This window comes from Onychostoma macrolepis, chromosome 21, assembly GCF_012432095.1.
Source record: "Onychostoma macrolepis isolate SWU-2019 chromosome 21, ASM1243209v1, whole genome shotgun sequence".
NCBI classification, from domain to species: Eukaryota; Metazoa; Chordata; class Actinopteri; order Cypriniformes; family Cyprinidae; genus Onychostoma; species Onychostoma macrolepis.
In genome coordinates, this window is record NC_081175.1 from 5876222 (window position 1) to 5904156 (window position 27935).

Genomic DNA, 27935 nt, shown 5'->3' on the forward strand with positions numbered 1-27935 from the left:
TTTTGTAACATTAAAATAGTACACAATCATGTAGGTTAGCTATTTCAGGGAAAGTGAAGATTCAACACTTAAACACGATAAATTCAACATTAACTTAAGAAAGCATAGTTGTAAGGACATCTTATTTCTGTTTTCCTCGTTACCTGGGCATCGCTGAGAAGGCAGGATTTGGGATTTGGAGAGGATTTGGATTTGGAGGAAGAATTATTTGTTCAGAGCCAGATGGGCGTTAACCCCCACACAATTAATGATAATTGACGTTCTTTTTTTTTTCTTTTTTTAATTAAATATAAATATTATATTATTTTAATCCGCATTGTCACGCAGTTGCATTTTGGGTAACGTAGTTTGTAGATATTTATTAGAGCTGGCGTGGCGGTGCGGGAGGCGAGTTTACGAATCCTACTGCGTTGAAGACTGCAGTATTAATATTCATGAGCGAAGTCTTTGCATCGGAAACTATTGGCGCAGCGTAATTAATATTCAGGAGCAAACCATCACCATTGGTAGGTTGTGCAGCACAGATCTAATTAGTATTCATGAGCGGTTCCCTTCGACGTAGTAGGATTCCTGATTTCGAGCCTCGCCGAGGCACAAAGTTTCAGAGGAAAGCGTTTGCAGACCCAGACACGATGAGCGTTGGATATGCAACACAGCATTATTTTGTGTTTCTGTAAGCCTACAGTAGAGAATGGATAAGCGACCGGCCTCAGCGCAGTCAAACGCTGAAACTCCAGACAGGTCAGTGCCAATAACACCCATTTTATGGTTTATGACTGACACCCCATCTACACTGCTAGTGGATTAAACGCGTTCTTGTCGCGTTGTAGAGCTAGAGTGTCATAAAGGTGTGTTTTACTGCTTTCTAGTTACTGAGTGACTTGATGCAAATAAAATACTTGGGCTGACTTTGTTTGAATGAGATGTCAGGTTAAACCAGACATGCAGATTAAGAAAGCATTTAATCAACCTGAGCTATACTGATGACTCTAACCTTCATAATAAATTATTGGAGGATATTCTTTATTAAGGGTGCACTCACATAAACAGCGGTTTTGAAAACGCTAAAACTCATGAACGCTCGCGAGAGATGTGTATAGTGCAGACATATTAGTCTATTTTGTTATACGTGGAGCGGGTCGACCCCTCATGGGCGCCGCTTTGTTGATATCACATGACCAAGCCGTGTCATGTAATTGGCCAAATTAAAAAGATTTTAATAAGTTTGCTTGCAACGGAAGCCTGTTTGCTCCACTAAATAAAAAATAAATAAATAAAAAGGTAATTGTGAATTTTTTTTTCTTTTTCTTGCAGTTGTGAGTTAACATCAGAATTCACTCTTTTTTTTCTCAGAAGCACATGATATAAATTCACAATTTTGACTTTTTTTCTCAGAATTGCACGATATAAACTCGCAATTGGGAGTTATAAAGTTTGCAAGATAGAAAGTCAGTTAAGTGTTATAAAGGGACACTTAAGTCAGTCTTTTTCCTCACAATTAGACTTTATAACTCACAATTGTGAAAAGAAGTCAGAATTGCGAGAAATAAACATCAGGGGAAAAAAATCTGAATTTCAAAATAAAATTCTGAGAAAAGAAGTCAGAATCGCAAAATATAAAGTAAAAAAAAAGTCCAAATTTTAAGTTTATATCCCGCAATTCTAACTTTGTAGCTCACAATTTTTATCTCATAATTCTACCAAAAAAAAAAAAAAAGTTGGAATTGTATGATTAAAAAGTCAAAATTACCTTTTTCTTTTTTACATTTTTTTATTAATGACGGAAATGGTCTACAATAACTTTCAGCCAGTGCTCAAGATGTTTTATAAAGTATAAAAATATAGTCCATCTAAACTGCAGATGCAACATAACTGTCTGACAGCATAGTTCAGAATGATGAATGTTGTTGATTTACTGGTCTTATTGGCATAAATAAGAGCCAGCTGAACATAAACAGAAACCGTGCTCTTTCAAATACCTTACTGTCAGACTTATATGTAACTCACTAACACTTTTACATTATAGTCCCACAGGGGCTCATGTTGAATGGTGCAAACAACTGATTGCTGCCACAATGTCAAGTCAGATCTCTGGACCCATCAGCTCAGAAATGATTTTCAGAGAGTACAAGGTATGAGCGTACTGGTGTGTATATACTTAAAACACTTTTTTCTATTGATGCACAACACAGATCTCATATGGTCTGGATTGCATTATTTTACAAAAAGCATGTCTGCTTTTGTTTGTTGTGTGGATATTCATGACACTTATGCACCCTGATTTATTCATGTTTTCACTTCTATTTCATCACAGTTTGGTCATTTGTAGAGGTAGAAGACTGTGTATGTAAAAAAACGGATAAATGCTCACTAACTCAAAACAGGTCTTGTTTTTGTTTTTTTTATGCATTGCCAGAGATCTCCACCCAGTGCTTTTAGTTTATATACTCTTATGCAAGAGGCAGCAGACTGCTGTTTTGTCATGAAACCACAGTGAATCAGAACATTGCCGATGAAATTATTTTATTTTATCAAGTCTTCACAGATGCATAGTTCACATGGAAAAGAAAGTTCTCTCAATATTTACACATTTTGTTACAAAAACCCTTTCGTGGAACATAAAAGGTTAATTTTTCCTGGCCATATCATGGGACTGTAAAAGCATAAAAATAGTCCAGACAACTCATGCAATAAGGGCATCTGGAGTCATAAGATGGCTTTGTGTGAGGAACAGACTGAAAACAGGTGATAATCTTATCTTTTAGTGTGTTGTTAAAGGAATAGATCACTTAAAAATGAAAATTTGCTGAAAATGCACTCACCGTTAGGTCATCTGAGATGTAGATGAGTTTGTTTCTTCATCAGAACAGATTTGGAGAAATTTAGCATTCCATCACTTGCTCAGCAATGGATCCTCTGCAGTGAATGGGTGCCGTCAGAATGAGTCCAAACAGCTGATAAAAACATTGCGTTTTATTCACATGACTCCAGTCTATCATTTAAAGTTCTGTGAAGTGAAAAGCTGCATGTTTGTAGGAATGAGTCCTCTTTCCATAATATTGTTTTCTCCAATGAAAAAAGTCAAATTATCCGAATCAGGAGAGAAATGTGCACAGAACAAAGCACAGTTTACAAGCAAAGCAGTTCTAAACAAATTTGTCTGTGGTTTTTGATGAGGACAGCAGGGCACTTTTCACTGGAAGCAGTGTTATTATGGATTACACACTCGTATTTTGGCTAGAAGTGACTGATAAAAAAGTAACGATGCTTCAAGCACTGATCCCTTATGAGTTGAGATCAACTTCTCTGTTAATCATGCAGAACTTCTGATTTTCACATTGCTTCTGTTCTTCAAGGGGTCATATAACAACAAATTAAGTTTTACTTAACCTTTTGAAATACATTATGATTCAAAATTGTAACTATCAGAACTCAGAAATCCCCCATCCCGAAAATAACCTGTACTGAAACATAAATCTTATGTTTGTTTTTGATGTTTGGATGATAAAACCAATCTACATCCCTTCTGTCATCTGATTCATATTTTATTATTTTAGCAAGTAAAAGGTTTTTAGTGTAATTGTAGAAATGTCCACATTCAGGTTGTGATTCACATGGCTTTAAGTTGTGAAATCTACTGATTTCACAAATGTAAGAATACATTTTATATTGTAATATTTCAAGATGAACATTTACTGGACTGAAGCAACTTAGGTTTACTTCATTATCCATGCATAAACAGTTCCCTTTTTTTCAAATATATTTTATAGCCTTTCTTTTTTTTTGGAATATACTCATATATATATATATGTCAACTAAGACAGGCATATGTTGATTTCCTCAAAAACAGAGTCAGTATCAGAGTGTCCTGTTCAGAGTTTTTGATGCAGAAACCTTGACCAACATCTAAGATATGGGAAAGTAGGTAAAGTGGGAAAGTGATCAAATGTATATGACCCCTTTTGACTTGCATTACCTCTGCATGGATGCTTGAAGTTCTTATAGTTGCTTGAAGTGATTTGCACTTCCACAATCTTTCGGATGTGATTACATGCACTGTAATGTTTCTGCTCTTTCTTCTTTCTCTTTCCTCATCACTCTTTGTTTTTCTGTGGTGTTGTGATGTTTCTTTGGTGCAGGACTGTGATGTGGAAGTTAAAGGATTTCTCTTGGACAGTGACCCTCAGCAGACTGCCCCCTCTTCGGCAAGTCTCTTTCTCTGTGTGTGTGTGTGTGTGTGTGTGTGTGTGTGACTCTGTTAACTATTTGACGTGATAATTAACTAACTAACAGACTGAATTTCAGTGAGTTTCATCTGTCTATCTGTCTGTTTATCTATCAAAACAACAGTCTGTCTGTCTGTTTTGTATCAAATACTTTAGAAAAACTATGTAAATGTGGATTTCTTGTATTATCTGGTCATTATAATGAACTGGTTTTGATAATTACCAGCATGTCCATGTAAATGCACTAACTGTAATATTTGGACATGTATTTGTTTGGTTTTCCTGTGCCACAAATGTTGTCGAAAGAGCATGATTTGTATTTGAATCTCCAGTATGTCTTATTGTATTCTACATTATTGATGCAGATCACTGAATGTGTGAGGGGGAAAATACAGATGTTTTGACTCATATGCCATTATGAAATATCACCACCCCGTGCCATCTTTTCAGGGCTTTATTAGCATAATGCTGAACAGATCTCCATAGATCTTTTGTGTTGGTGAAGGGCAAGCCTGTTGAACTCTACAGTGCCGTCGTTGTCCTGCAGCTGGACTGTAAGAGAAAGACTGAATTCTCTGATTCCTCTGTGTTCATGAAGCTGCCAAACCGTTGTGTCACTGTGGGTGGAGCAGACCCATGAGCCCCCATCTCATCCTGCTGAGCTCCCTACGCGTTTGTCAACAGTGTGCTGACAGAAAATGAACTTTTGTGGCCAAACATTGACTAGTGGCTCATGGGATCTGAAAAGAGTAATCATACTGCATATAGATGAGATTTTTACTAGTTACTTGTGCTAAATTTACTATCAAGATGCTGGAGTGGTGTACAGAATGCTGTTTAGCTGTTCACAGTGTATTCTAGCCAATCCAAAAATATGAATCTCAAATATTTTGCTCTTGCTGAATTTGCATCATCAGCAGCTTGCTTATTATACCATCTTTTTTTCTCTCTCTCGTGTCCTAAATTACAGCCCTGCCTTCCGTGTTTAGTTTACAACCTCAAACGTTGGATGGTCTATTTGCTTTAGGCGGAGAGAGAACTTAAAATTTGGGAGCGGTAGCAAAGGAAACCACATACAGAGTATCTCTCTCTGACATCAAGTTGTATTTTTATACTTTTGTTTGTTTTTTTGGTATGTGTATTTTTTTTAGAGGTTTCCGAATAGTTTACTATCAGTGGCATATGTGAAGGTAAGCTGCAAAAAAAAAAACATAATGCCAACATTCTGAGATCTTTAAATCCTGATTAGACAGCTGGCATATGCTTGTATTAATCAGAATTATGTATCATTTAAATACCTTATTCAGAATATCCATGCAGAATATCTAAAACTCCATGCTTAAATGATGCTGATACTGGAATATTCCAATAGGAACATGGAAATGTGTATCCAGAATATAGACCATAATCAGAAAATGATGTGTATATAACCATATCAAAATGTGTTTGTTTCATTGTGTGACAGGCACTCAGAGAAGGAAATAAGCAGGCTCAAATGGAAGAGGCACCGCGTGTTCCTGGAGAAAGCATTAAAGCTATTGGTAAGGAACTTCATAATTAAGCATCTTTTTATGTAATGTATTAATAAAGAACCATCATGAAGCATAGCAAGCCAACCATAATAAGAAATAAGTTAATAAGTTGGGTCACAAGGTCAGTAGACAAGGTTAAAAATTGTCATCCTTTTTAGATAGTATAGTTTACAAGTCTTCCACACATGTTGTTTATGTCAGTTGTAGGTAACCATTGTATGCTCTGGTGTTTTTTTAACAGTCAAAGATGTCATGTATATTTGTCCATTTTCTGGGGTCGTGAGGGGGACTCTAACCATCACTGACTACAAGCTCTTCTTTAAAAGCCTGACGCGGGTAAACACACTTTTCTATTTCTTTTCACAGCATCTAAAGGTAGTGAAATGCCAAACTGAATTCATTGAACTAACACTATTGAAAGCTGACTGTGGTCTCACTTCATGTTAAAGTTCTGAGCAATGTACATCAAAGAGTAATCGGCAATGTAGTTTAGAGTAAAAATATAGATTTTTCTGTACTTATCAGTGCTAAAAAATTTGAAACCGTTTTAATACTCATTTTTTCTCAGTATCAATACACCGATATTAGATGTGCTTTCTTGCTGTCATTCAGTGTCTTGTCTGCTCACTTGTCTGCTGTGCAAATATTTTCATAACGACATGGTTGTCTTGAAAAAATAAAGACCAGCTGATCAACATGCTAAGCAAACAGGGGTGTGCGTGCGGTATTGACAAAAATTTATATCTTAATATTTTTGGGGATTTTATTTTCGATAACGATAATTAAACCGTATTTTGCAGAGTATGTTTTTGTGCTGGTACCTTGGCTGGTTTAGGCCTGTAATGAAAAAATTAGTCTTGCATAGCCAGACCTTCAGACTGGAAGGACTGGAATCCATGGCAGCTTTCATTGGCCAAGGCCCGCCCATGAGGCCGTTTGACCGACATTTGAAACAACCAATCACAGTTCGTTTCGTTCATCGTCACGTTTTGGGCCGTGGAAATGTCGCCACAATAACAGACTGGTGTGTAAAACTCTCGGGCGTATTTTAAAGATTCTATGACGCGAACTTTAAATTTTTCACATACTTTTGAAAATCCAGCATTTAGTTGATCCTGATAAGTGTTTGTCGTCACAGTTGTAAACACAACGGCTTTCTTCTTTTGTGAGGTGGTTTGGTGTCACGGCATCTTTGTTTCCAGGTGGAATGTTAAAGAACGCGACACACACACGTCTCCCAGAAATCCTGTATAATTCAACCAATCCGACGACGACTTCGAAACTCCTGAAGTGTTTCCACTTATGTGTGCCATATGCATCAGACGTTTAGCCAACGGTCTGTGGGCGTGACGTCTGAGGCTGAGACTATGGAAAAATAAATGACACTAAAACCACCAGTAGGTGGCAGCCAGTCCCTGTGTTAATGAGTGACTCATTGAATCATTCATTCAAACAATTCGTTCCACACGGCTAATTCGTTTAAAAATGAAGCAAGTGGCTGTCTTTATGAAAGGATCTTTGAATCATTGACTCAAATTGTTTGTTCAAAAACACATTCACTTAGGAACGAAACACCGCTTCCATTTTTGTTTGAAACTATTTTTGTTGGCGAAACAGAGAAAACAGACAACTTTTTTTTTAAGTTTAATATTAACTTGTTTTTTGAACTCTTGTATAAAATGAACAGTTTGAACATGAACATCACATTTGCAATCAAGCTCAAACACTGATATTCAGGAAAAAGGCAGTTTTGCTTTTCTGATATTGCTTAACTATATCATATCTTAGAATTATAAAAAACAAAAACCCATGTAGGGATATTTTTTTGCTTTCATAACTAGAATTATAGGGGCATTATTAAGGCTTCATCATGCAGTGAATGCTATCGGACTCTCAAGACAGATTCGTTTTTTTGCAAAGTGAGTGACATACTTGATAATGTCAGCTTGCATATCAGGAAGCAATTACGATAACGACAATTACAATATTATTGCAGATGATAAATACAGCACACCTAAAGCATGCGCTGCTTTGTTTAGAGTTTGTATAGCCACAGTCCTAGTTCTGGTTTTCTTTTTTGAATAATGAAAACAGACTACTGCCACCTGCTGTTATGGAGAGTTATTTCCTCTCAGGCAGCGGCAGAACTTTTGTGCTAGTACGCCGTTTGCTGTACTTTTTGCAGTGTGTTCAAGTACAACTTTTTGCTTCAGACCCAGGTGATGCATGGCAGCTTTCATCGCCAGTAGTTCTGGTTGGTTTGGTGTGTCACAAGCTTAAAAACCAAAGTATGCTCTAGCTTTTGCCCTAATACTGGCATACGCTTTTTCTAAATACTCAGAAATGTAGACTTTCCTATGACCTCCAAAGTGCATAAATCTACTACACACTAAAATTATGCAAATTAGGACACAACCATGATCTCTATAAAATACAGTTTCTGGCTCAATATATTGATATAAAACTCTAAATTAATTCCAAAGCGTCTTCTCAGATCTCAGAGAGCACAAATGTTTTAGTTGGTTGATAATGTTGTTTTTGTGTTTGGGAAAGGATCCTCCGTTTGTGCTGGATGTGAATCTTGGAGTCATTAGCAGACTGGAGTCTATCGCCGTTCAGAGTCACGGAGACAACACTCAAGGACTTGAGATAGTTTGCAAGGCAAAGGGCACATCAGTCTTTTTCCACTCTTCTTTGGCTCTCAGCCTCTTCCTTTTCCTGCCTTTGCTTCTATTTATTCTCTTGCACACACCTTTAAATATTTATTCCTGTTTTTCCACAGGACTTGAGAAACCCCCGGTTTGCGTACAAGAAGGAGGGACAGAGCAATTTGGAGGTGTTTGAAACACTGTCAAAGTACGCATTCCCTCTCTCCCACAACCTGGTACGACTTTATGAAAACAACCAGATGTGTGCACTAGCTGAAGGTGTTTCAGTGTGTTTAATGATACTCATTCCCTCTCTTCCCTCAGCCTCTCTTTGCCTTTAAGTACCGGGAGACGTTTCCAGAAGATGGCTGGAAGATCTACGACCCAGTCGCGGAGTATAAGAGGCAGGTAAGAACTGTCATCATCACTCACCGTATGTAAAGTATATGTGTTTAGCACAGGTCATTATTTTGGTATTATGTTCCGATGTACCTGTGTTGACAGGGTCTTCCGAACGAGAGCTGGATCATCAGTAAAGTCAACAGCAGTTATGAGCTGTGCGAGACGTATCCCGCTCTGCTGGTTCTGCCTTCAAACGTCACAGAGGACGAACTGAAGAGAGTGATGGCCTTTAGGGCCAAACGCCGTTTCCCAGTAAGATTATTTTAAATTGAAAAGGAGCATTTGTTGCACCGTTTAGTATTTTATTTTAATTTTTTTATGGTCCTTTGTTTGACAAATTTAAATAAGTAAAATACTTAAAAAATAAATAATACTGAAATAAAATAAAATATAAAAAAATGTAATTTATTTCAGCTAGTTGCCAAGGCAGCATTTTTAATTTGCATTTAATTTAACTTGTAGTAAATTAACTAAAACTAAAATTTAGATGAAAAATTGATAGAAACAATATAAATAAACATTTTAAAAAACAAACAGTGATTAAAGAAAATTACTAAAACTTTAGCTAAAATTTAAATTACAATGGAAAATTCTAAATAATAATAAAAACTATAATAGTAACTCAATGAGATTACAATAATATTGACTGTAATGTAGCAGTTTTCAAACATTGCTTGATTTGTTGTATCATGACTAATGTCTTAAACATTATCACCTTCCTTCAGGTGCTGTCCTGGATTCACCCTGAGAGTCAGGCCGCTATAGTGCGCTGTGGTCAGCCGCAGGTGGGTCCATCAGACCGCCGCTGCAGGGAGGATGAGCGGTACCTGCAGACCATACTCGACGCCAACGCTCAGTCTCACAAACTCTGCATCTTTGATGCTCGCCAAAGCACTGTAGCTGACACTAACAAAGTAAGCAACTCTGTTTTAACAAATGAACACTGCAGATATGCACTACCGTTCAAAGGTTTGAGGTCAGTAAGAGTTTTTGGATGAATTAAATTGAGAAAGAGTGACAAAGACATTTATAATGTTACATTTGTAATGCTTTCTGTTTTAAATAAATGCTGTTCTTTTGAACTTTCTATTCATCAAAGAATCCTGAAAAAAAAAAAAAAAACGTTATCATGGTTTCCACAAAAATATTAAGCAGCTCAACTGTTTTTAACATTGATAAAAATAAGAAATGTTTCTTGAGCAGCAAAACAGCATATTAGAATGATTTCTGAAGGATCATGTGACTCTGAAGACTGGAGTAATGATGCTGAAAATTCAGCTTTACAGCTTTACATTTTAAAATGTATTAAAATAGAAAATCCTGTAATAATATTTCACAATATTACTTTTTTCATGAACATTATTTTAGTGTATACCCACTGATCTATATAATTATATTTCTATCATATCTAATCGTCATTTTCAAGGCCTTATATCGTTGAATCTCAGAGATATGAGCGGCTTCGTGTCCAAAATGTTGAATATTACCCATTTTCAGTGGTCAAAAACCAAATGATGGTCACTTTGTATACAGCTTAAAAATGAAGATTACAAAAAAGTTTATTAAGAGCCAGAATTTTAAATGATATTAATATACAGGCACGAGTTACAAGCACATTAATAATTTGTGCACAGGCAAGTCAACTTTGGAAAAATAATATTTATGGTGCTTGGACAGGTATGTTCTATGCAATTGTTTTAATGGAGGGAAACTAGATACATTTCCAGTTTAAACGTTATTTGTTCTTCAGACATTCCTCTTTAAAAGAAAAAGAATCTGCCGACTGCAAAGTGTCCAACTTTTGGTTTTTGACCACTGAAAACAGTTTTCTCCTGGAGCCATATTGAGATTCCAGTATTACTGGAATGGAACCAGATAGAGCCTTTAAAATGAAGATAAAAAATTGTTAAAACCCAAAATCTAAAAGGGCATTACGATATCTGTAATATTTATTGAGTTACAGGTCTGCAAACTTTGGAGAAAAAAAGTGCTTTCTCCCGTTTTTGAATGGTGACCATTGCTAAAGTCAACAGATTTTACTAATAGTCCTACCAATCTCTGATTAATTATAACATAATGTTATAATGTATATGTTTTAAAGCTGAAAATTGTCATTTTGACCCCCTCTACAAAATAGTGGATTACTCAGTAAATATACATTGATGACATTTCATGTTTTGGCTTTCATTGCTATACGTGTTTATCTTTCTTAAGAAATTTTTTTTGGCATAAGTTACTCACCCTCATGTTGCTCCAAACCTGTATGACTTTCTCCTGAGAAACTCAAAAGAGGATATTTTGCAGAGTTTTGGGAACCAAACAACAATTGGAGCCCAATGGCTTCCATTGTATGGACAAAAAGAACATATTTCTCAAAGTATCATCTTTGATGTTCTACGGGAGAACGAAAGTCATATGGTTTTGAAACAACATGAGAACAAATGAGTAAAATAAGCATTTTTGCTCAGCTAGAATCTCATCTGTTTTAGATTTATATTACCTGTTATTGGGATTAGTCCAGATGAGGACAAGACGAGGCTCGAGAACATTTCTTAGAAGTTCAATTCAGTATTTTCATGAAAGAAATGATAAATCTCATGGATAATTCAGGAATGCTGTGGGCCTAACATGTCAAAACATGTTCCCCTTACAAATTACAGCATCATGTAAGATGGCTCTTAAGGCTGGAATACGCTACATCTAAACAGATTTTAAAACACTAGGCATCATACATCATGTATTCCAGCCTTTAAGCTGGTGTCTGTTGGTTTCTGGCTGGTTATATTAGTTGGTCATTCACTGGTGCAGCCTGGTAGACCATCTTGAGCCAGCAACAAACTAACTGTTGTACCAGATTTTCTGGAATAGCTGATATGTAGCTTCTCTTCTGTAGGCCAAAGATGGAGGATATGAGAATGAGAGTTTCTATATCAATGTGGAGCTGAACTTTCTGGAGATCCCCAACATACACGTGATGAGAGAATCCCTGAGGAAACTCAGGGAGGTGGTGTATCCTGCCATCGACCAACAGCGCTGGTTCTCATCTGTGGACTCTACACATTGGCTGGAATACATCAGGGTGAGAATATGTGACTATATCACTGCACTGCACCATGATGGACTCCATCGGATGGTCATTATATCCTGACATTCATACTCGTGAAGTTTCATTGATGTTTCTGTTCTGTCTTCTCTGTTTTAAAATATTTATTTTGCTTAACAAAAAAAAAAGCTCAAATTGTAGCGCATGGCGCTAGCAACTTCAAGATCATGGGTTCGATTCCCAGGGAAAGCAAGAGCTGATCAAATGTAAAAGAAAAAAAATTGAACTTCAATGCAATGTAAGTTGCTTTGGATAAAAGCGTCTGCTAAATGCATAAATGTAAATGTTAACATTTACAAGTAAACAATCCGATGGCTGAATCTGTCAAATCGAAAATTTTCTTAGAGAAAGAAGTTAAGAAATAAGAAAGTCTTCATCTAAACAGATTTGGAATAATTTAGTACTATATCACTCGCTTTTATGGGTTTGGAACGACTTGGAGGTAAGTGATTAATGACAAAATTTTCATTTTGGGGTGGAGTATCCCTTTAAAGGTACAGCACCCACCAAAATGAGCATCTGTTTTCTCTGTAGCTCTTGCTAGCAGGTGCGGTGCGCATCGCAGACCGAATCGAGTCGGGAAAGACGTCAGTGGTGGTGCACTGCAGCGATGGCTGGGACCGCACGGCTCAGCTCACCTCTCTGGCCATGCTCATGCTGGACGCACACTACCGCTCGCTCAGGGGCTTCCAGGTGCTTCTGGAGAAGGAGTGGCTGAGCTTCGGACACCGCTTTGCCTCAGTCAGTAACATCCTGTGTATATGGAGAAAAACATTGTGCACTGAACATTTACTAGCATCTTACTCTGTCCTTCTGTCTGTCAGCGAGTGGGACATGGAGATGGGAACCATGCAAACTCTGAGCGCTCCCCTCTCTTTGTGCAGTTCATCGACTGCGTCTGGCAAATGACCCGGCAGGTGAGGAACAGTGGAGCTGAAATGAAAAATGCGATGTTTATTATATGACCAAAGTGTTCTCTTTTTATTTTTATTTTTATTTTTTTTTTCTCTCTATAGTTTCCCTCTGCATTTGAATTCAATGAGCTGTTTCTCATCACGGTGCTTGATCACCTATACAGCTGCCTGTTTGGGACGTTTCTTTACAACAGCGAGCAAGAGCGACTCTCAAAGGCGAGAACAGATGCATGCAACTGTTAATTGGTTTTAAAGTCATTCTGTCACGATTTGGACACCCTAATGTCATTCAGTTCTGATTTTATTTGCAGGAGGTGTACAGCAAGACCGTGTCTCTGTGGTCATATGTGAACAGCCAGCTTGAGGAGTTTACCAACCCGCTGTATGTGAACTACGAGCACCATGTTTTATATCCAGTAGCCAGTTTGAGACATCTCGAGCTTTGGGTCAGTTATTATGTGCGCTGGAACCCTCGCATGAGGCCACAGGTGAGCAGGGGATGCAGTGGATAATGGTTGATGGCTACTTATTCCACATTTTCTTCAGTGGTTGTAGGTGAAAAATGTGTGTTGCGGAGTTCTGATAACAGTGGAAAACAATTAAGATTCTGAGTTGATTTGTATTTTAAGTTGCATTAAATAAAATCTTAGGATTTCCTGCATTTACTTTAAATGTTGTTTTATTTAATATATGGTAATTTTTTTTTTTTTTTTTTTTTTTTTTTAAATATAAGAAAATATGCATTATGTGGTTTTATTTACTATAAATAGGAATCCCTAAAGGGTAATATTTTACTTGTTGTTTTTTTTTTTATTAATGTTATATATATTATTTATTCAAGCCGCGCTAAAAATTCTAAAATGTTGTATGGTTTTCCATTTTTATTGTGATGAAATCCACAGTTTTGTGGTCCATGACTTTTGAACACCATTTTATATATTTATATAATATATTTTATATTATAAATTATATATAAATGTATATATTTATAATATAAATTAAAAATTGCATCTCTAGACGTACTGTTTTTTTTTTTTTTTTGTTCTTTTTTCACTGCCTTGTGAATGTGAATTCATTAAAAAAGTAAATAAATTATAAATTACTTAAAAAGAAATAAAATGTTTGTTTAGTACAATAATTTGTATTTAAATATAACTTTCTAAAATTGTATTAATTGTATATAAAAAACTGTATTGGCCATTTAATTTTGATCTGTTTGTCAATGCATTAAATTCTTTACACTTGGATACTTTAAACTTGGTTGCTCAGATCAGATGATTTTAATTGAATAAAGAAAAAATAAAAATGCATTTAAATTATGCATTTTAAAATTATTCGCATTAAAAATTAGTATATATTTATTTATATATACGTTTTAATTTGATGTTTTTGTTTAGTAAACTTTACTTTTTATTTTTATGGATTTTATTGTTCATTTTATCTTGCAATTTAGTGTACATTTTTCAAAAGTTAAAAATGTTGTGTTGTTTATAGGCCTACTTCACATTCAGTGACACTAAAGGCTCTGTTTTTCCCCGTCTGTGTTTGTCAGGTTCCTGTTCATCAGAGTCTGAAGGAGTTGTTGGTCCTGAAGTCAGAGTTGCAGAAGAGAGTGGATGAGTTAAAACGAGATGCAGCTTCATCACATTCTCTCTCCTCTTCCTCAGAGCATGAAGGCGTGCCCATGCAGACAACTGTCTGAGCATATCTTATTAACTTGGTAAATACTGGTGTCAAAAATCATTATATTTGTTCCGATCTCTGTTGCCACAGTTAGATAATAAAAATGTTTACATATGTTTGATAAGATCCTAGTGTAATCCTTGGAATAATAACCACTGTGTGGTTATTGGTGCCCCCTAAAGGCCATAAAACCACTCGCCAAATCACATAGCATTACAGAGTTTTCTGTGCATAACTTTGTGAAAGCTATTTTGATTTTTGTCACACATTATTGGGAACAATTTTTTAAAAATTGCACTTTTGGAGGTTGATTTTAACATCCGAGTTTTATTGAGAGCTGAGTATAATGAAAAGCCTATTCCAAGAAATCGTGGTCAAATCGTGTTAACAACAATAAAATGTTATTCAGAACTAAACAGTCTCTCTACAGAAAATGCCTGAATATTCCAGTGGCTTTGGCAAAAATGTTCTAGCTCTTATATTGCATACAAGAATTACTCCTCAACACTAATTGAAATGTAACATAATTTAAAATCATGCGAAATATAAAATTTGTCCATAGCTTTTCTCTGTGGTAGTGACATTTGTGTACAGAAACCGCCACCTTCTTTTATTATTATATTTTATTATTATTTTAAGTGCATTTCAATATGACATTATAAGGTTTACTAAAAGTTGCCTAATGCGTATGTTATTTTCTGAATGTGTTTGTAATACCCTTTTTTTTTTTAGTTTTTTATAGTAATTTTATAATAAATTTCTAATTTCTTATAAGCTTAAATTTGTAATAATTGAGTATCTTAATATGTTTAAAATTGTAAGAATAAATAAAAAAATTACAATTTTTACGTGTTATTTCTGCTGCTTTTTTGGTAATCCATAATAAATCTACAAATTTGCTGTTAATTAGACAAAATATTGTTCATAGTAATGGAGAGGGGGAAAAAAACATTGGTTCAGAGTATATGTACACGCAATTTAAGCCAAATACTTGTAATAAAATATAATCTTGTTACTCTGCTAAATGTAATATTGAAACGAAAAACCGTATTCATGTATGTCCTTGACACGTCGTTGTGGACAAACCTTTAAACACAATATTTTATAAGACCATCTTTCTGTTTTTGTAGGCCATCCTCGTTTTCATACGGCAGCCAAAGTACCCTATTTTCTACCCCTCTACTCAGTTTTCTCACGTCCTAAACATTGTACAGTATACAGTTCCTCTATAATAGAGCGCTGTACCGCCTGTAGTTCACGCTCACACGTGGTTTGCCACAGACCCTTTTAACTTCTGTTGTTATGACAGCAATTCCCGCCTTGTTTTTGAATAATGGGTGTGGCTTATGCTTCTGTCCAATGGTGGCAAGCAGGTTATGAATATGTACGAACTTTTAACCAATCCACAGTTGTGGAGGCTGTTTTAAATGCGTGCCGGGACTGACCAATCAGGTAGCTCTCGTAGTGAGCTAGCGCGAGGCTGTGTGGTCTTCTATAGAGAGGAAGCGCGACTCGAGGAGGCCGTTAGTGTGACTGAGGAGAACAGACGACAGGACAAACATTAGCAGAAGGTATCTATAAAAGACTCCATTTTAGAATTTTCACTGGGGCCTAATATTGTCTCTAAAATCTTATTTTAATTATTTAAAACCTTTTTTGGTGCGTAAACTATATTTTATATATAACTAACCGTGTTTTTCTTTTTAAAAACTCATTCGTACAGTGAAATGTTTAACGGTTTTATTCAGTTAGTTCTAAACTGTTAACGAAAGCGAAATAGTCTAAAAACAGCTACATTTTTTTTGTCTGTTAAACCGAAGTTGAGTGACGAACGTGCTTTTAAAATGGCTGGCGATGTAAAAATGTAATGTTACCTCAAAAATCACGGGGTGCTAAATGGTCTGAAAGGCTGTTGTGAAGTGCACAGTGTGTCGTCGATGAGTTTGTTGTGTAACGTTAATAGTTTTAGCTCGTTGTATGTTTTCTGGTTATGGAGAGCATTGAGCTGTTAAAGCGCTGTTGACAGCCAGTGCCAGTCATGGCTGGTTTGCCTCTGCCTTTGTTATAAACGGGTTTGTGCCGGGCGCGAATTTGCGAATCTTACTATGGGAAAGGTTTGGCTCATGAATATTAATTAATTCGCTGACGTTGCTGTGTGAAGTTCCTTCAGCGTAACTTAATTTAATATTCACAAAGAACGCCTTCTCCATAGTATGATTCGTTAATTCGCTGGCTGACTAAATACGCCCACCTAAATACGTCTACATTGCAACCAATCAGTTAGCTATGCCGGGCGAACGTCACGGTGCGTAATTAATATTCATGTCGCGAGCCTACACGATAGTAGGATTTGTGCTGTTTAGCGTCAAGCGTGGAGCTGGTAAAACTTTGCAAAAGCTGGCTTCGTAGCTCATTGTATTTAATAAACGACTTCTAAAATGTCTCTTATAGCAGCTTTTAAAAGTCGACGTGTCCTCGGAGTGTCTGCTGTGAAAACGGCGATGTGCAAGTCATTGTTCCTCGACGCTGATAGAGGCCATTTTAATGAATAGAGTCTGATTGAAGAGAAGCGGCCAGTCAAGTCCCTCTCTTCAAACATTACTGGCCTTTAAACTAGTCACGCATTTAAATGACATCTTATTTTGGAAATAATCACTCATTTGCAGCTTTACGGTTTAAAATGAAGTTTAGTTTCTGTCATCAGTTTGCACTTCACAACATGGAATATATATAAGTCGTGTTTGAAGGCCCCTTGGACAATGTGCAGAACAGGCATATAGTAAAAGTAAATGTCCCATTAACTTTTTATTTGATAACTTAAAGTCCTTTAAAGACTACTTCAAAGAGCTACAAGGTTCGTAATCGATGGTATATGCTTCTGTGGAAGCCATCAGCCTGCATGAATTAAATTTGTATTTAATTTTTTACTATGTTAAAAAAAGAATGGATACATCACACATGATTCTGTAAAAAAATTACACTAATCAAAGAATTAAAACAACCAAGCGCCTGTCCACTCGCATGAACCACTGCATTTAGTGCAATAAATATATAATATATAGCCATTAAGTACACGGTCTTGTAACACTTTTTTTTTTTTTTTTTTTTTAAATCTGATTTAATGTTTTGTTATAATTCATTTTGTAATTTGTTGGTATGACTTTCGACTTGCATCTTTTTTAATGATTCCTTTAAAATCCCTATGAGTAAAACAAATATGAAAATTATTTCTGGAACCAATGATGCTGAAAAGTGGGTGGGCACTATGGCACTCTATTAAGAGAGTCTCTAGGAATGAGCTATGTTTGAAAAGATGCAGTTTATTTGTATCGAAACTGTGGCACCTAATCATTTGGGTCCTCTCAGTAATATACATTTGTTTTAGTTTATTAAATTGTCTGTGTATTTCTAGGTGTGGTGATAGTTGAGTGGCTTCGTAATCATGGCAAAGGGTGAACCAGGGAAACCCAAGGGCAAGATGTCCGCCTATGCCTATTTTGTGAAGACGTGCCGTGAAGAGCACAACAAGAAGAACCCTGGTGTCACAGTTAACTTCTCAGAATTTTCCAAGAAGTGCTCAGAGAGATGGAAAGTAGGTTGTTCTTGACATCTGGAGATGTCTATATCTTTAAAATAAAAAAATCTATGAAAATGAATAAAGACTACAAGTAGAGGCTTAACGAAACTCTCATCTGTTTCAGACTATGTCACCAAAAGAGAAGACTAAATTTGACGACATGGCCAAACAGGACAAGGCCCGTTATGACCAGGAAATGATGAGCTACAATCCAGGAAAGAAAGGTCGGAAGCAGAAGAAGGACCCTAATGCTCCAAGGCGGCCACCGTATGTGTTGTTTCCTTTTAGAAGCTTCTTTCATTGATTCTGGATGTGCTTGTCTAGTTTAGTTACTTAAATGTTTTTTTTTTTTCTTATTCCCAGGTCTGGATTTTTCCTGTTCTGTGCAGAACAAAGGCCCAACATCAAGGCTCAGAACCCCAGCCTGGGCATTGGAGATGTAGCCAAGAGGCTGGGAGAGATGTGGAACAATCTGTCTGATTCTGAGAAGCAGCCCTTCCTGTCCAAGGCCAACAAACTGAAGGACAAGTATCAGAAGGTGGAGCATGACCTCTCTCAAAATGCTGTTCTTTTTTCAGTGTGGATGGTGGTTAAAGAATGAACGAAATAATGATTTCTGAAGGATCCTGTGGCACTGAAGACTGGAGTAATGGCTGCTAAAAATCCTGCTTTGGCATCACAAGAATAAATTAAATTTTAAAATGTATTCAAATAGGAAAATAGTCTTACATTTTGGTAATACTTTACATGATATACTGTTTATTCAGTGCAGCCTTGATGAGCATAAGAGACTTCTTTTAAAAAGAAAAAAAAATTTAATACTTTTGACTTCTAGTGGTATGCATGTAAAACCATTAGGTATTTATTTAATGTTTGTTTGGTAATTGTAAAGTTGTCATCGTGTTTTCTCAGGACATGGCAGACTACAGAGGAAAAGGAAAAGGAAGTGGAGGGGCATCATCTGCCAAATCCAAACCGAAGGATGATGATGATGACGACGATGAAGACGATGAGGAGGAGGACGAAGAAGAGGAAGATGATGAGGATGATTAAAGAACTTGTTTCTCCTAATTGGGCAGTAAGTTATTTGTTTGCTGCCAATTAGTATCAGTTAAGTCTGGGTCTACGAGGTCTTGATGTCAAGGCTGCTATAAACTGATCACCAGTAGAAATGCCCAATGCATGCAAGCTCTGACTTTTGACAACCAAACTCTCTCAGTGCTGGGTTTGCTGGTGGTCCTGTTACAGCTTGCTATTAAACTGCATTGGCAAAAGAAAAATATTTCCACGTTCAACAATAAAACAAAGTGGTAGCAGTACATACTCTTTTAAAACTATTTAAGGTGGTGTGTTTCTGTACGGCTGTTGACTTAGTTCTTTTTTTTTTTTTTTTTCTACTCTCCCAGCTTTCAAAATACACAATTTGTTGATATTTAAGGTTCATTTCTGTTTTGGCCCCATAAGCTTCCTGCAATGTTGAAAGGATGTTTGTGAATTGTGGTTATTATTATTTGTGTAATTTTGACTGATTACATTGATAATTTTATGTGTGGAGAGTCTATGGACATTTTCAGCTTTAACCAGAGGCAAGTGATCAGATGTTGAGCTGGGGAAGCTCTTATTTGCACCTTCAGTTGTTACTTTTTTTTTTTTTATGTCTAGGTGACACTGTGATTTGAAATAAACATGGCATTTTTAGATCTCAAATGATTCAAGCGACTTTCTTATCTGCAAAATGTTCAATGTAGTGTGTAAATACTTGGGGTATTTGTCAATGTTATCAATAAAAGGATAAATGGTGATTTAGTGATTTAGTTTTTTTTTTTATTATTATTTTTTTTAAAGAGTGCTCTTAATTTGGATTCATTTGTTGTCATTCTTCTCTCCATTTTAATGGTAACTCTGATAATGCATTGACTGTGGTGAGCCACTAGATGTCAATGGAGGGCACCAATTGCAGTGTTTTAACAAACTAGAGTAAACCCAACAAAACCAAAAATCCCAAAATGCAGTGCAACAATCTTAAAAATCCACGCAAATCTTCATGTTTTAACAGTAACAGGTGAGAGATTGAGAAGATGTGCCTTTAATCCATCACTGTACGGACTGCCTTACACATTAAATGTTTGCAAAGGCACATGCATCTAAAATTTTTCTCCATAAAATCGTTTTATGAATTGCTGTCCTGTCTGATAGAATCTCTTAAAAAAAAAAAAAAAATGTTTCTGGTATGTGGAGGAGCAATGTGTCAAAAGGCTGTGAAAAGGCCTTCGAATATCCCCCGAGAACTGAACCAAGCCATACATATTTAATGTGATGTCACCTGTTTTATACTGCAAAAAGACATTGGCAAATATAACAGGAACAATGGTATTACAAACTACCTTACGTGCCTGCACACACGCACTCTTATATGAACTCCAAAATGTATTTGGACCCTTGAGGCACATTTTAAAATGCATGACTGATTAGATAATATAGCAATCCGAGTGGAATTTATTTAAAGAAAGTGGTTTTGTTTTGTTTTTTCTTCAATTTTCAAGTCATTTTCCCCACAAAAAAAAAGGTGCATGGCCTGAATTGTCCTTAACAAGCTGCACACACAATAAAGAGACTTTAAACTATAGAGGTCTTGTTTTTATAGCCTAAAGTGGAGTTACAGTAAATATGCACCTCTTATTGTTTTCTGTGTTAAGAATGAATCAACGAATTGCAAACAATTTTAGACCTTATCTGATTCTAAACAGCTGGTAGCAAACACACGTGACAGGGATGCTGAAATATTATCAGAGAAAACCCTTCTCTGGTCGATAAGGTAATCTTCATTGTCAGACAGGGATTTATTAGTAATATTTTACTGGGGCACAGAGCTATTTGACGCTCTGTGTGGGTACAAAGCAAATTTGGGATCTTATAATTGGACATGGACACTCCATTTTTAATGCAGATGAATGACTTCATAGTCAACATGACAAGCTACAGTAGCTGATATCAATATTATGACTAAAGCAATATTGAATTCAGTTTTTCAGTGTCAGGATATGCATCTAGTGCTTTCATGCAATTGTCTTGTCTTCTGCAATGAATGGATTTAATATCACATCATTTCCGCTCCAGACATTTTAACCATAAAGCCTACTGTATCATATTTGACTGTATCATAAAACTTTGCTGAAAGATGTACACAATCTTCTACATGTCTCATTGATATTTCATACACTTTCAGTAAAAAGGCCTTTAATTCTATAAATGTCCTCCTTTTCCACAGGTGTCAATTTGCTGTGAAATCAATGTTAAATTGTATATATTACAAATGTGTATACATTATATCTTACAAGACGTATTAAGTTATAGATATAGAGCGACATCTGATATTATGCATTTTATGTAGGTAATCTTATATTGTTATAAGAAATCTCATAGACTTACATTACAAGCTCAGAGCTTTCATCTAACATTTTGGCCATATAAATAATGACATCTGCATAAAATGGCACAATTTTGTTGTTTTGGACTCTCATTCTGACGGCACCCATTCACGGCAGAGGATCCATTGGTGAGCAAGTGATGGAATGCTATTTCTCCAAATCTGTTCCCCAAACAAACAAACTAGAAACTTGGATGGCCGGTGTAAATACATTTTCTGCAAATTTTCATTTTTGTGGGTGAACTAAAAGGAAATACAGAAACATCAATATATTTTAAAATAATGTGAAAGGGTTAAAATGTTTTACAAATCTCTTCTGTCTAACCACCTGCTCCACTTTTCCCAAATCTGCCTCATTCTACATTTTTTAGTTTCACTCTGTAATAAGATTATGCAAGTAAAATGGTCTTCGTAAGGCATTTTATATTAAAACCTAAAAAAAACAAAAGCCTATATTATTCATGACACTCAGCACAGTTAAGAAATACAACCCAGCTGGATGCTAAAGTTAAAAGATTTATTGTCATAATCTACACAAGACCACTTTGCATGTTGTTTCCAAGGATTTGGACCTACCTAACAAGTTTCCCAAATCCTATACATCACCCTCCAGCATATCCATCAGCCCTCCTGTCTTCCATCCATTTATGCTAACAGCACATTAGCTTTATTCAGTTCATCAAGGCTGCTACATAATATATTGGCGAGAGCATAAAGTATGCTAGCACATGACCAATTATTGTCGAAGGCTCATTTTCACTTCATTATTGTCTGTCAGACTCATATCTGGATTAGATTTAATGCCCTGGCAGATACGTTGTAAAATCCTTCACATAGAAGTCAGGAGAGCTTATTAATAGCATGTCACTCCAGGCTGCATTTTTTTAGGTCAAAGACAGATTTGAAGAGAAATAACTGATGCGACCTGCTATAAAATCTGAAATCTAATGCATAAGCCGCACTGTTGCTGTTGTGCAGTGGAGATGTGCGTTCTGTAAGGGTGTGTAATGGCTTTATCGACTGGAGGAGCCGGTGTGCAGCCGTGCCCCTGTCATCACCTCGTCTGATTGCCTCCGGACTCATCCACTCGTTCCCAAGAGGCTTTGCACCCACCAGCTCCCTGCAAAAATACAGAATGAATCAGCAGGGTGCAATCACAAACTTTAGGATCTCTTCTCTGAGAAAATACGCAGGCCTGATGCTGAGAAATAATGTACAGATGCACTGAAGGAAATTCATTCATTGGTACACATCCTGCTGTGATCTGATCATCCTATGATATGCATTGGCATTGAGTTGCCTGTGGTGTGGGTTAATGATGCTCTGCCAGCGCTGGAGATCAATTGAAGCTAATGAGGTGATGCGTTCTTGCACCAGCCCCAAACAGAAGAATAAAGCACAGCTCGCCTTTTCTTTTAGTTCTGACAATGCACATGATGCCCCTTTTTTCCCCATCCAGACATTTTATGTGAGCCCTTTATTTTTTATTTTTTTGTCAATTCTGACTTTTCTTCTCAGAATGGCAAGATGTAAAGTACAAATTGTGAGATATAAACTGTAAAAAGTCACAATTACTTTTTTTTTAAATGTATCCCATGATGGAAACAAGCGTCCATAATTTCATATATTTTGGGTGGAAACATGGTTTTAATTTGTGTGTAAAAATGCATTTGGATATTTTTTTATGACATAAAGTCAGGGTGATATAGCTGTTATTACTGATACTTTTACTCATATAATGATAATAAAATAATAAGAATAATACAATTCTTGAAAAAAAATTATTAAAAATATTGAATAAAAAAATATTGAGAGAAAACAGCAGAATCTATCTACAGAAGATATCATTATTTATTGATTTATTCTAAAGTCCTCAATATATTCCTGCTTTATCTTTTCTCTCTACCATTGTCAGTTAGAACATAAGAGTTACCATTTATCTATCCGTGTTTATAAATGTACTGTACTATTCAAAAGGTGAGTGTCAGTAAAGTCTCTTATGCTCACCAAGCCTTCATTTATTTGATCAAAAATACAATAAAAAACAATAATATTGTGAAATATTATAACAATTTTGTCTATTTGAATATATTCTAAAATGTAATTTATTCCTGTAAGTCAAAGCCGAATTTTCAGCATAATTCTTCAGTGTCATGTGATCCTTCAGAAATCATTCTCATATGCTGATTTGCTGCTCAAGAAACATTTCTGATTATTATCAGTGTTGAAAACAGTTGTACTGTTTAATATATATATATATATATTTTTTTATTTTTTATTTTTATTTTTATTTTTTTACGAATATTAAGTTCAAAAGAACAACATTTATTTGAAATATATATTTACACAAGTATATTATGTCAGCACCCTTGAAACCCCATGGCTCAATAGTTGTCTGTTTATGATTTGTTTACAGGGCATTTCAAATGAATGAGTTTTTGGTCAAGTGGAGTGAACTTCAACAGACGTCCCCTGATGAGTGTGTGTAGGAGCCTGTGAATCGTAATGCAGCTCTAATGACTCCCACAGGCTATAATGTTGCCCATTCCAGCAGGTGGTTTGCTATATGCTGTCATTATTTTTTCCTCCTGTCAAAACTGCAGTTTCTGTGACAGATGCACCTGCCATTCAGATTTTTAAAACAGGATATTTTTTGTCTTGATATATGTCATTTCTGTTCTTATAGGTTTCTGTAAGGTAAAAGAGAGCAGTTCCACCGAGAGAGCCAGTATGTACGACAGTTCCATGCCAAACCGGTGCCTCAATTGGTGAAAAATAAATAATTCAGGAAATGTTATCATATAAGACTCATACCGACCCTCATAACTGTGTATTGAGGTCAGTAAATGTCTTAAAATGTCAGATAATTTGACCTTTTTTATGACATTATTTAAAATATCATGTGGTGCGACTTTCCCAAAGCTGATATTTATTAATTCATAATAATAAAAAAAATTAAAAAAATGATTAGACTGAAAAATATATTTTTAAAAAATAGTCTGATACAAAATATACAAATTACTTTCTACTTGATGGTTACACCAGATGACGTATTTAAAGTAAAAAATTTAAGCTTAAATAGCATAAAAGGTTATTGCAGTAAAAGTCAAGGTCCATAAACAACCAAAAAAATAAATAAATAAATAGAGGGAGAGAAAAAAGACGTTTTATTTTTTCAAAATTTATGAAGACTGTCTGGAACAAAGTGAGGTGTGAGTAAATGACAGAATTTAGGTGAATTATTCCTTCAAAAACAAAACATTTTAAACGTCTTAAAGAAGACCTATTATTCCCCTTTTTACAAGATGTAATAAAAAAGTCTCAGGTGTCTCCAGAATATGTCTGTGAAGTTTCAGCTCAAAATACCCACAGATAATTAATTATATCATTTTGAAAATGCCTATTTTAAGTGGAACCAAAAACACACTGTTTTCGTGCATGTCTCTTTAAATGCAAATGAGCTGCTGCTACTCACCCCTTTTCCAGAATAAGGCTGTGCCTTTACAGCTCATACCTCAGATACTCTGCTAAAAAAAAACATGTTTGATTTTGATTATCATGTCTATCATGCTGAAATCATGCGTTTTAAACCATATTAGTTTAAACTTATGATATACGGTTTTCTGAGCGCACACATCCGACGCACGCGCACAGAAAGCGGCTGTCACATGGCATGTGAGTACTACATTAAGTTCTCTTTCGTGTCTTATTGCGCTTAAACTGTCAAACCCACACAAGGTTATGATAAAAACACACATGAGTTACGAAAACAGTTAGCTATGTCTCTGAAGGTAAACAGCTGGGAAAGAAATCACATGTTTATATTAGATCTGTGTGGCAGCAGCATAATATACAGTAAATAAATAAATAAATCCACTGCTCTGTTGTCTCCTCTGAGGCTGGGAATCTAAACAGTGTTTTGTGCTCATCAGTGCAGCTAAAGACAGAACAGTGAGCATGCTTTGCTCGAACGTTCCCCATGCCGTTAGAACTGGCACACTGTTGTCACTTGTGAAAACGCAATGGCAGCGCCTTGGGTGGAAACTTGCAGATTAAGGGGCGGTAATATTATAATAAGATCCCCTTTCTATGTCACTGGGGAGCGAAATCTGAGCAGCTCATTTTTTCACAAGCTTGCAGAGAAAGGCTTACCAAAATAATTTACTGGTTAATCTTTTTCACGTTTTCTGGGTCGGTAGATGCACTGCGCACCTGATTATAGCACTTAAACATGGAAAAAGCCAGAATTTTATAATATGTCACCTTTAAGTTTGAGAAGGTTTTTTCTTTTTAAATATTGTATTATTTTATTTTATTATATTTTATTTTCCAATAAACAAAAAAACATTCTGTGCTCTCATAGTCCAGCGTTTCAGAATACTGTTGCAGTTTCTCTGTCTGTCCCTTTTCTTCTGATGGTCTCTCCTGTGCGCTGAGATCTTTGTGCCAGTGGCAGCATGATTCTCCACAATCTGACAAGTCTTCAGCTGCAAAAGCAAAAGATTTCCCAAGTGTCTGTGACAGACTAAGCCGATTGTCTCAATGTGTGACCTGTGTCAGGATTCTAGCTCTGTCGCAGCTGGACGCGGCCTCTCGTGTCTTTATTTCTCACAGGTAATCTCTTGCTATTTAAATTCACCATTGGGATTCAATTCACCAGTTTGCTCCATCGTTATGTGCATGGCAGCAAGAGAGTAGTGTTAAAGTTTTAGGTAAGCTTATGTTATAGGCATAGGGATCTTACAGAGGTTTTTCCTGCCACTGTCGGCTTTGGATTCTTCACTGAGTGTTTGTGAGGTGCTATGCTATTTTTTGTAAAGCTGCTTCGGAAGGATTTGTATTGTGCAAAATACAAATACATCTGAAATCAGTTTAAAGACTTAAAGGCACATGGTGTCTTATTTTCAACTGCTAATTATATGAATCAACATAAACAGCTCTGTTCCGAAATCTAGTGAGCAGCCTACATGCAGCTTAAAGCATCATAGGCATGCTTCCAACATGAAGGAATAATTATACGGCCTTCTGAGATGCTGAATTCTAAAACAGCGTTGCATGTATTTTCCATGGAGAAGAAAATCCTATTATGCAGCATAACGTAAAACAAATGTAAACTGAAATCTTATTTGTATTTTTTTACAGAAATCAATGCATTTATTCAGAAAGGATGCATTAAATTGACCAGAAGTGGCATAAAACACAACCAAAGACTATAGAAAGAGACTTTGACACAACACAGTTTCTACAGAATTATGCAGCACAACTGTTTTCAACATTGATAATAATACAAATGTTTCTTGTGCAGCAAATCAAGAAGACTGGAGTAACGATGCTGAAAATTCATTGCATCACAGGAATAAACTGCTTTTTAAAAATATATTAAAAAAAAAATGTATTCACTAGCATAAAAATTGCTTTGTATATAAATATATATTAATATAATATATAATGTGTATATACAGTGGTGTGAAAAAGTTTTTGCCCCCATTTCTGTTTTTTTATTTTTTTGCATATTTGTCACACTTGAATGATTCAGATCATCAAACAAATTTTAATATTATACAAAGATAACCAAAGTAAATACAAAATGCAGTTTTGAAATAATGATTTCATTTATTAAGGGAAAAAAGCTGTCCAAACCAGCCTGGCCCTATGTGAAAAAGTAATTGCCCTCTAACTCTAATAACTGGTTGTGCCAACCTTTGCTGCAACAACTGCAATCAAGCATTTGCAATAACTGGCAATGAGTCTTTCACATCGCTGTGGAGGAATTTTGGCCCACTCTTCTTTGCAGAATTGTTTTAATTCACCCACACTGGAGGGTTTTTCGAGCGTGAATGAACTGTTTAAGGTCATGCCACAGCATCTCAATCGGATTTAAGTCTGGACTTTGACTTGGCCACTCCAAAACCTTCATTTTGTTTTTCTTGAGCCATTCAGAGGTGGACTTGCTGGTGTGTTTGGGATCATTTTCCTGCTGCATAACCCAAGTGCGCTTGAGCTTGAGGTCACAAACTGATGACCGGACATTCTCCTTCAGGATTTTCTGATAGAGCGCAGAATTCATGGAATTCATTCTGCAAAGCAGCCTCAGACCATCACACTACCACCACCATGTTTGACTGTTGGTATGATGTTCTTTTTATGAAATGCTGTGTTGGTTTTATGCCAGATGTAACGGGACACACACACCTTTCAAAAAATTCTATTTTTTGAGATGATGTGACCCTTCGGCGGCAATGCATGCATAGTCCTTCGCTCTGCTCACTTTGTCAGAAATTGTATATATCCTGTCAGTAAATTTTGAACCACTCTTTATTTAGCTCATTATGAGTACCCCAGAAGTACTCTCAATTCAAAAGATTCCACCATTTCCAGAGAGGATCTTGACGCTGCTATAGCTAACGGTATCAATCTAGTGCT

General features: G+C 36.0%; 2 protein-coding genes across 4 annotated transcripts; both read left to right on the plus strand.

Annotated features, from left to right (window-relative positions):
• The first annotated feature begins 408 nt into the window (after positions 1-408).
• On the plus strand, positions 409-15244 carry mtmr1b (myotubularin related protein 1b). 3 transcript variants are annotated; one of them, XM_058758650.1, is made up of 16 exons: positions 409-741; positions 2027-2132; positions 4140-4205; positions 5692-5767; positions 6000-6094; positions 8312-8419; positions 8541-8642; positions 8731-8814; positions 8911-9060; positions 9534-9722; positions 11702-11887; positions 12446-12652; positions 12736-12828; positions 12928-13041; positions 13137-13313; positions 14378-15244. In XM_058758650.1, the coding sequence occupies exons 1-16, from the start codon at positions 692-694 to the stop codon at positions 14525-14527; spliced, it is 1953 nt and encodes a 650-aa protein (XP_058614633.1). In that variant the 5' UTR covers positions 409-691; the 3' UTR covers positions 14528-15244. The 3 variants fall into 3 exon arrangements, with proteins under 3 accessions (XP_058614633.1, XP_058614634.1, XP_058614635.1); XM_058758651.1 differs by lacking the exon at positions 4140-4205; XM_058758652.1 differs by lacking the exons at positions 409-741; positions 4140-4205 and having other exon boundaries at positions 2106-2146.
• Positions 15245-15923: 679 nt separating this feature from the next.
• On the plus strand, positions 15924-19887 carry hmgb3b (high mobility group box 3b). The gene is made up of 5 exons (XM_058758653.1): positions 15924-16079; positions 17921-18100; positions 18210-18352; positions 18449-18623; positions 18998-19887. The coding sequence occupies exons 2-5, from the start codon at positions 17951-17953 to the stop codon at positions 19136-19138; spliced, it is 609 nt and encodes a 202-aa protein (XP_058614636.1). The 5' UTR covers positions 15924-16079; positions 17921-17950; the 3' UTR covers positions 19139-19887.
• Positions 19888-27935: the final 8048 nt, after the last annotated feature.

Excerpts from the sequence above, each read along its gene's own strand:
- mtmr1b (XM_058758650.1), top strand. The coding sequence starts at position 692 with ATGGATAAGCGACCGGCCTCAGCGCAGTCAAACGCTGAAACTCCAGAC. Across the intron at positions 9,723-11,701 it reads CTGTAGCTGACACTAACAAA|GCCAAAGATGGAGGATATGA; the intron begins GTAAGCAACTCT and ends TCTCTTCTGTAG. Across the intron at positions 12,653-12,735 it reads TCGGACACCGCTTTGCCTCA|CGAGTGGGACATGGAGATGG; the intron begins GTCAGTAACATC and ends TCTGTCTGTCAG.
- hmgb3b (XM_058758653.1), top strand. The coding sequence starts at position 17,951 with ATGGCAAAGGGTGAACCAGGGAAACCCAAGGGCAAGATGTCCGCCTAT. Across the intron at positions 18,101-18,209 it reads AGTGCTCAGAGAGATGGAAA|ACTATGTCACCAAAAGAGAA; the intron begins GTAGGTTGTTCT and ends CATCTGTTTCAG. Across the intron at positions 18,624-18,997 it reads TGAAGGACAAGTATCAGAAG|GACATGGCAGACTACAGAGG; the intron begins GTGGAGCATGAC and ends GTGTTTTCTCAG.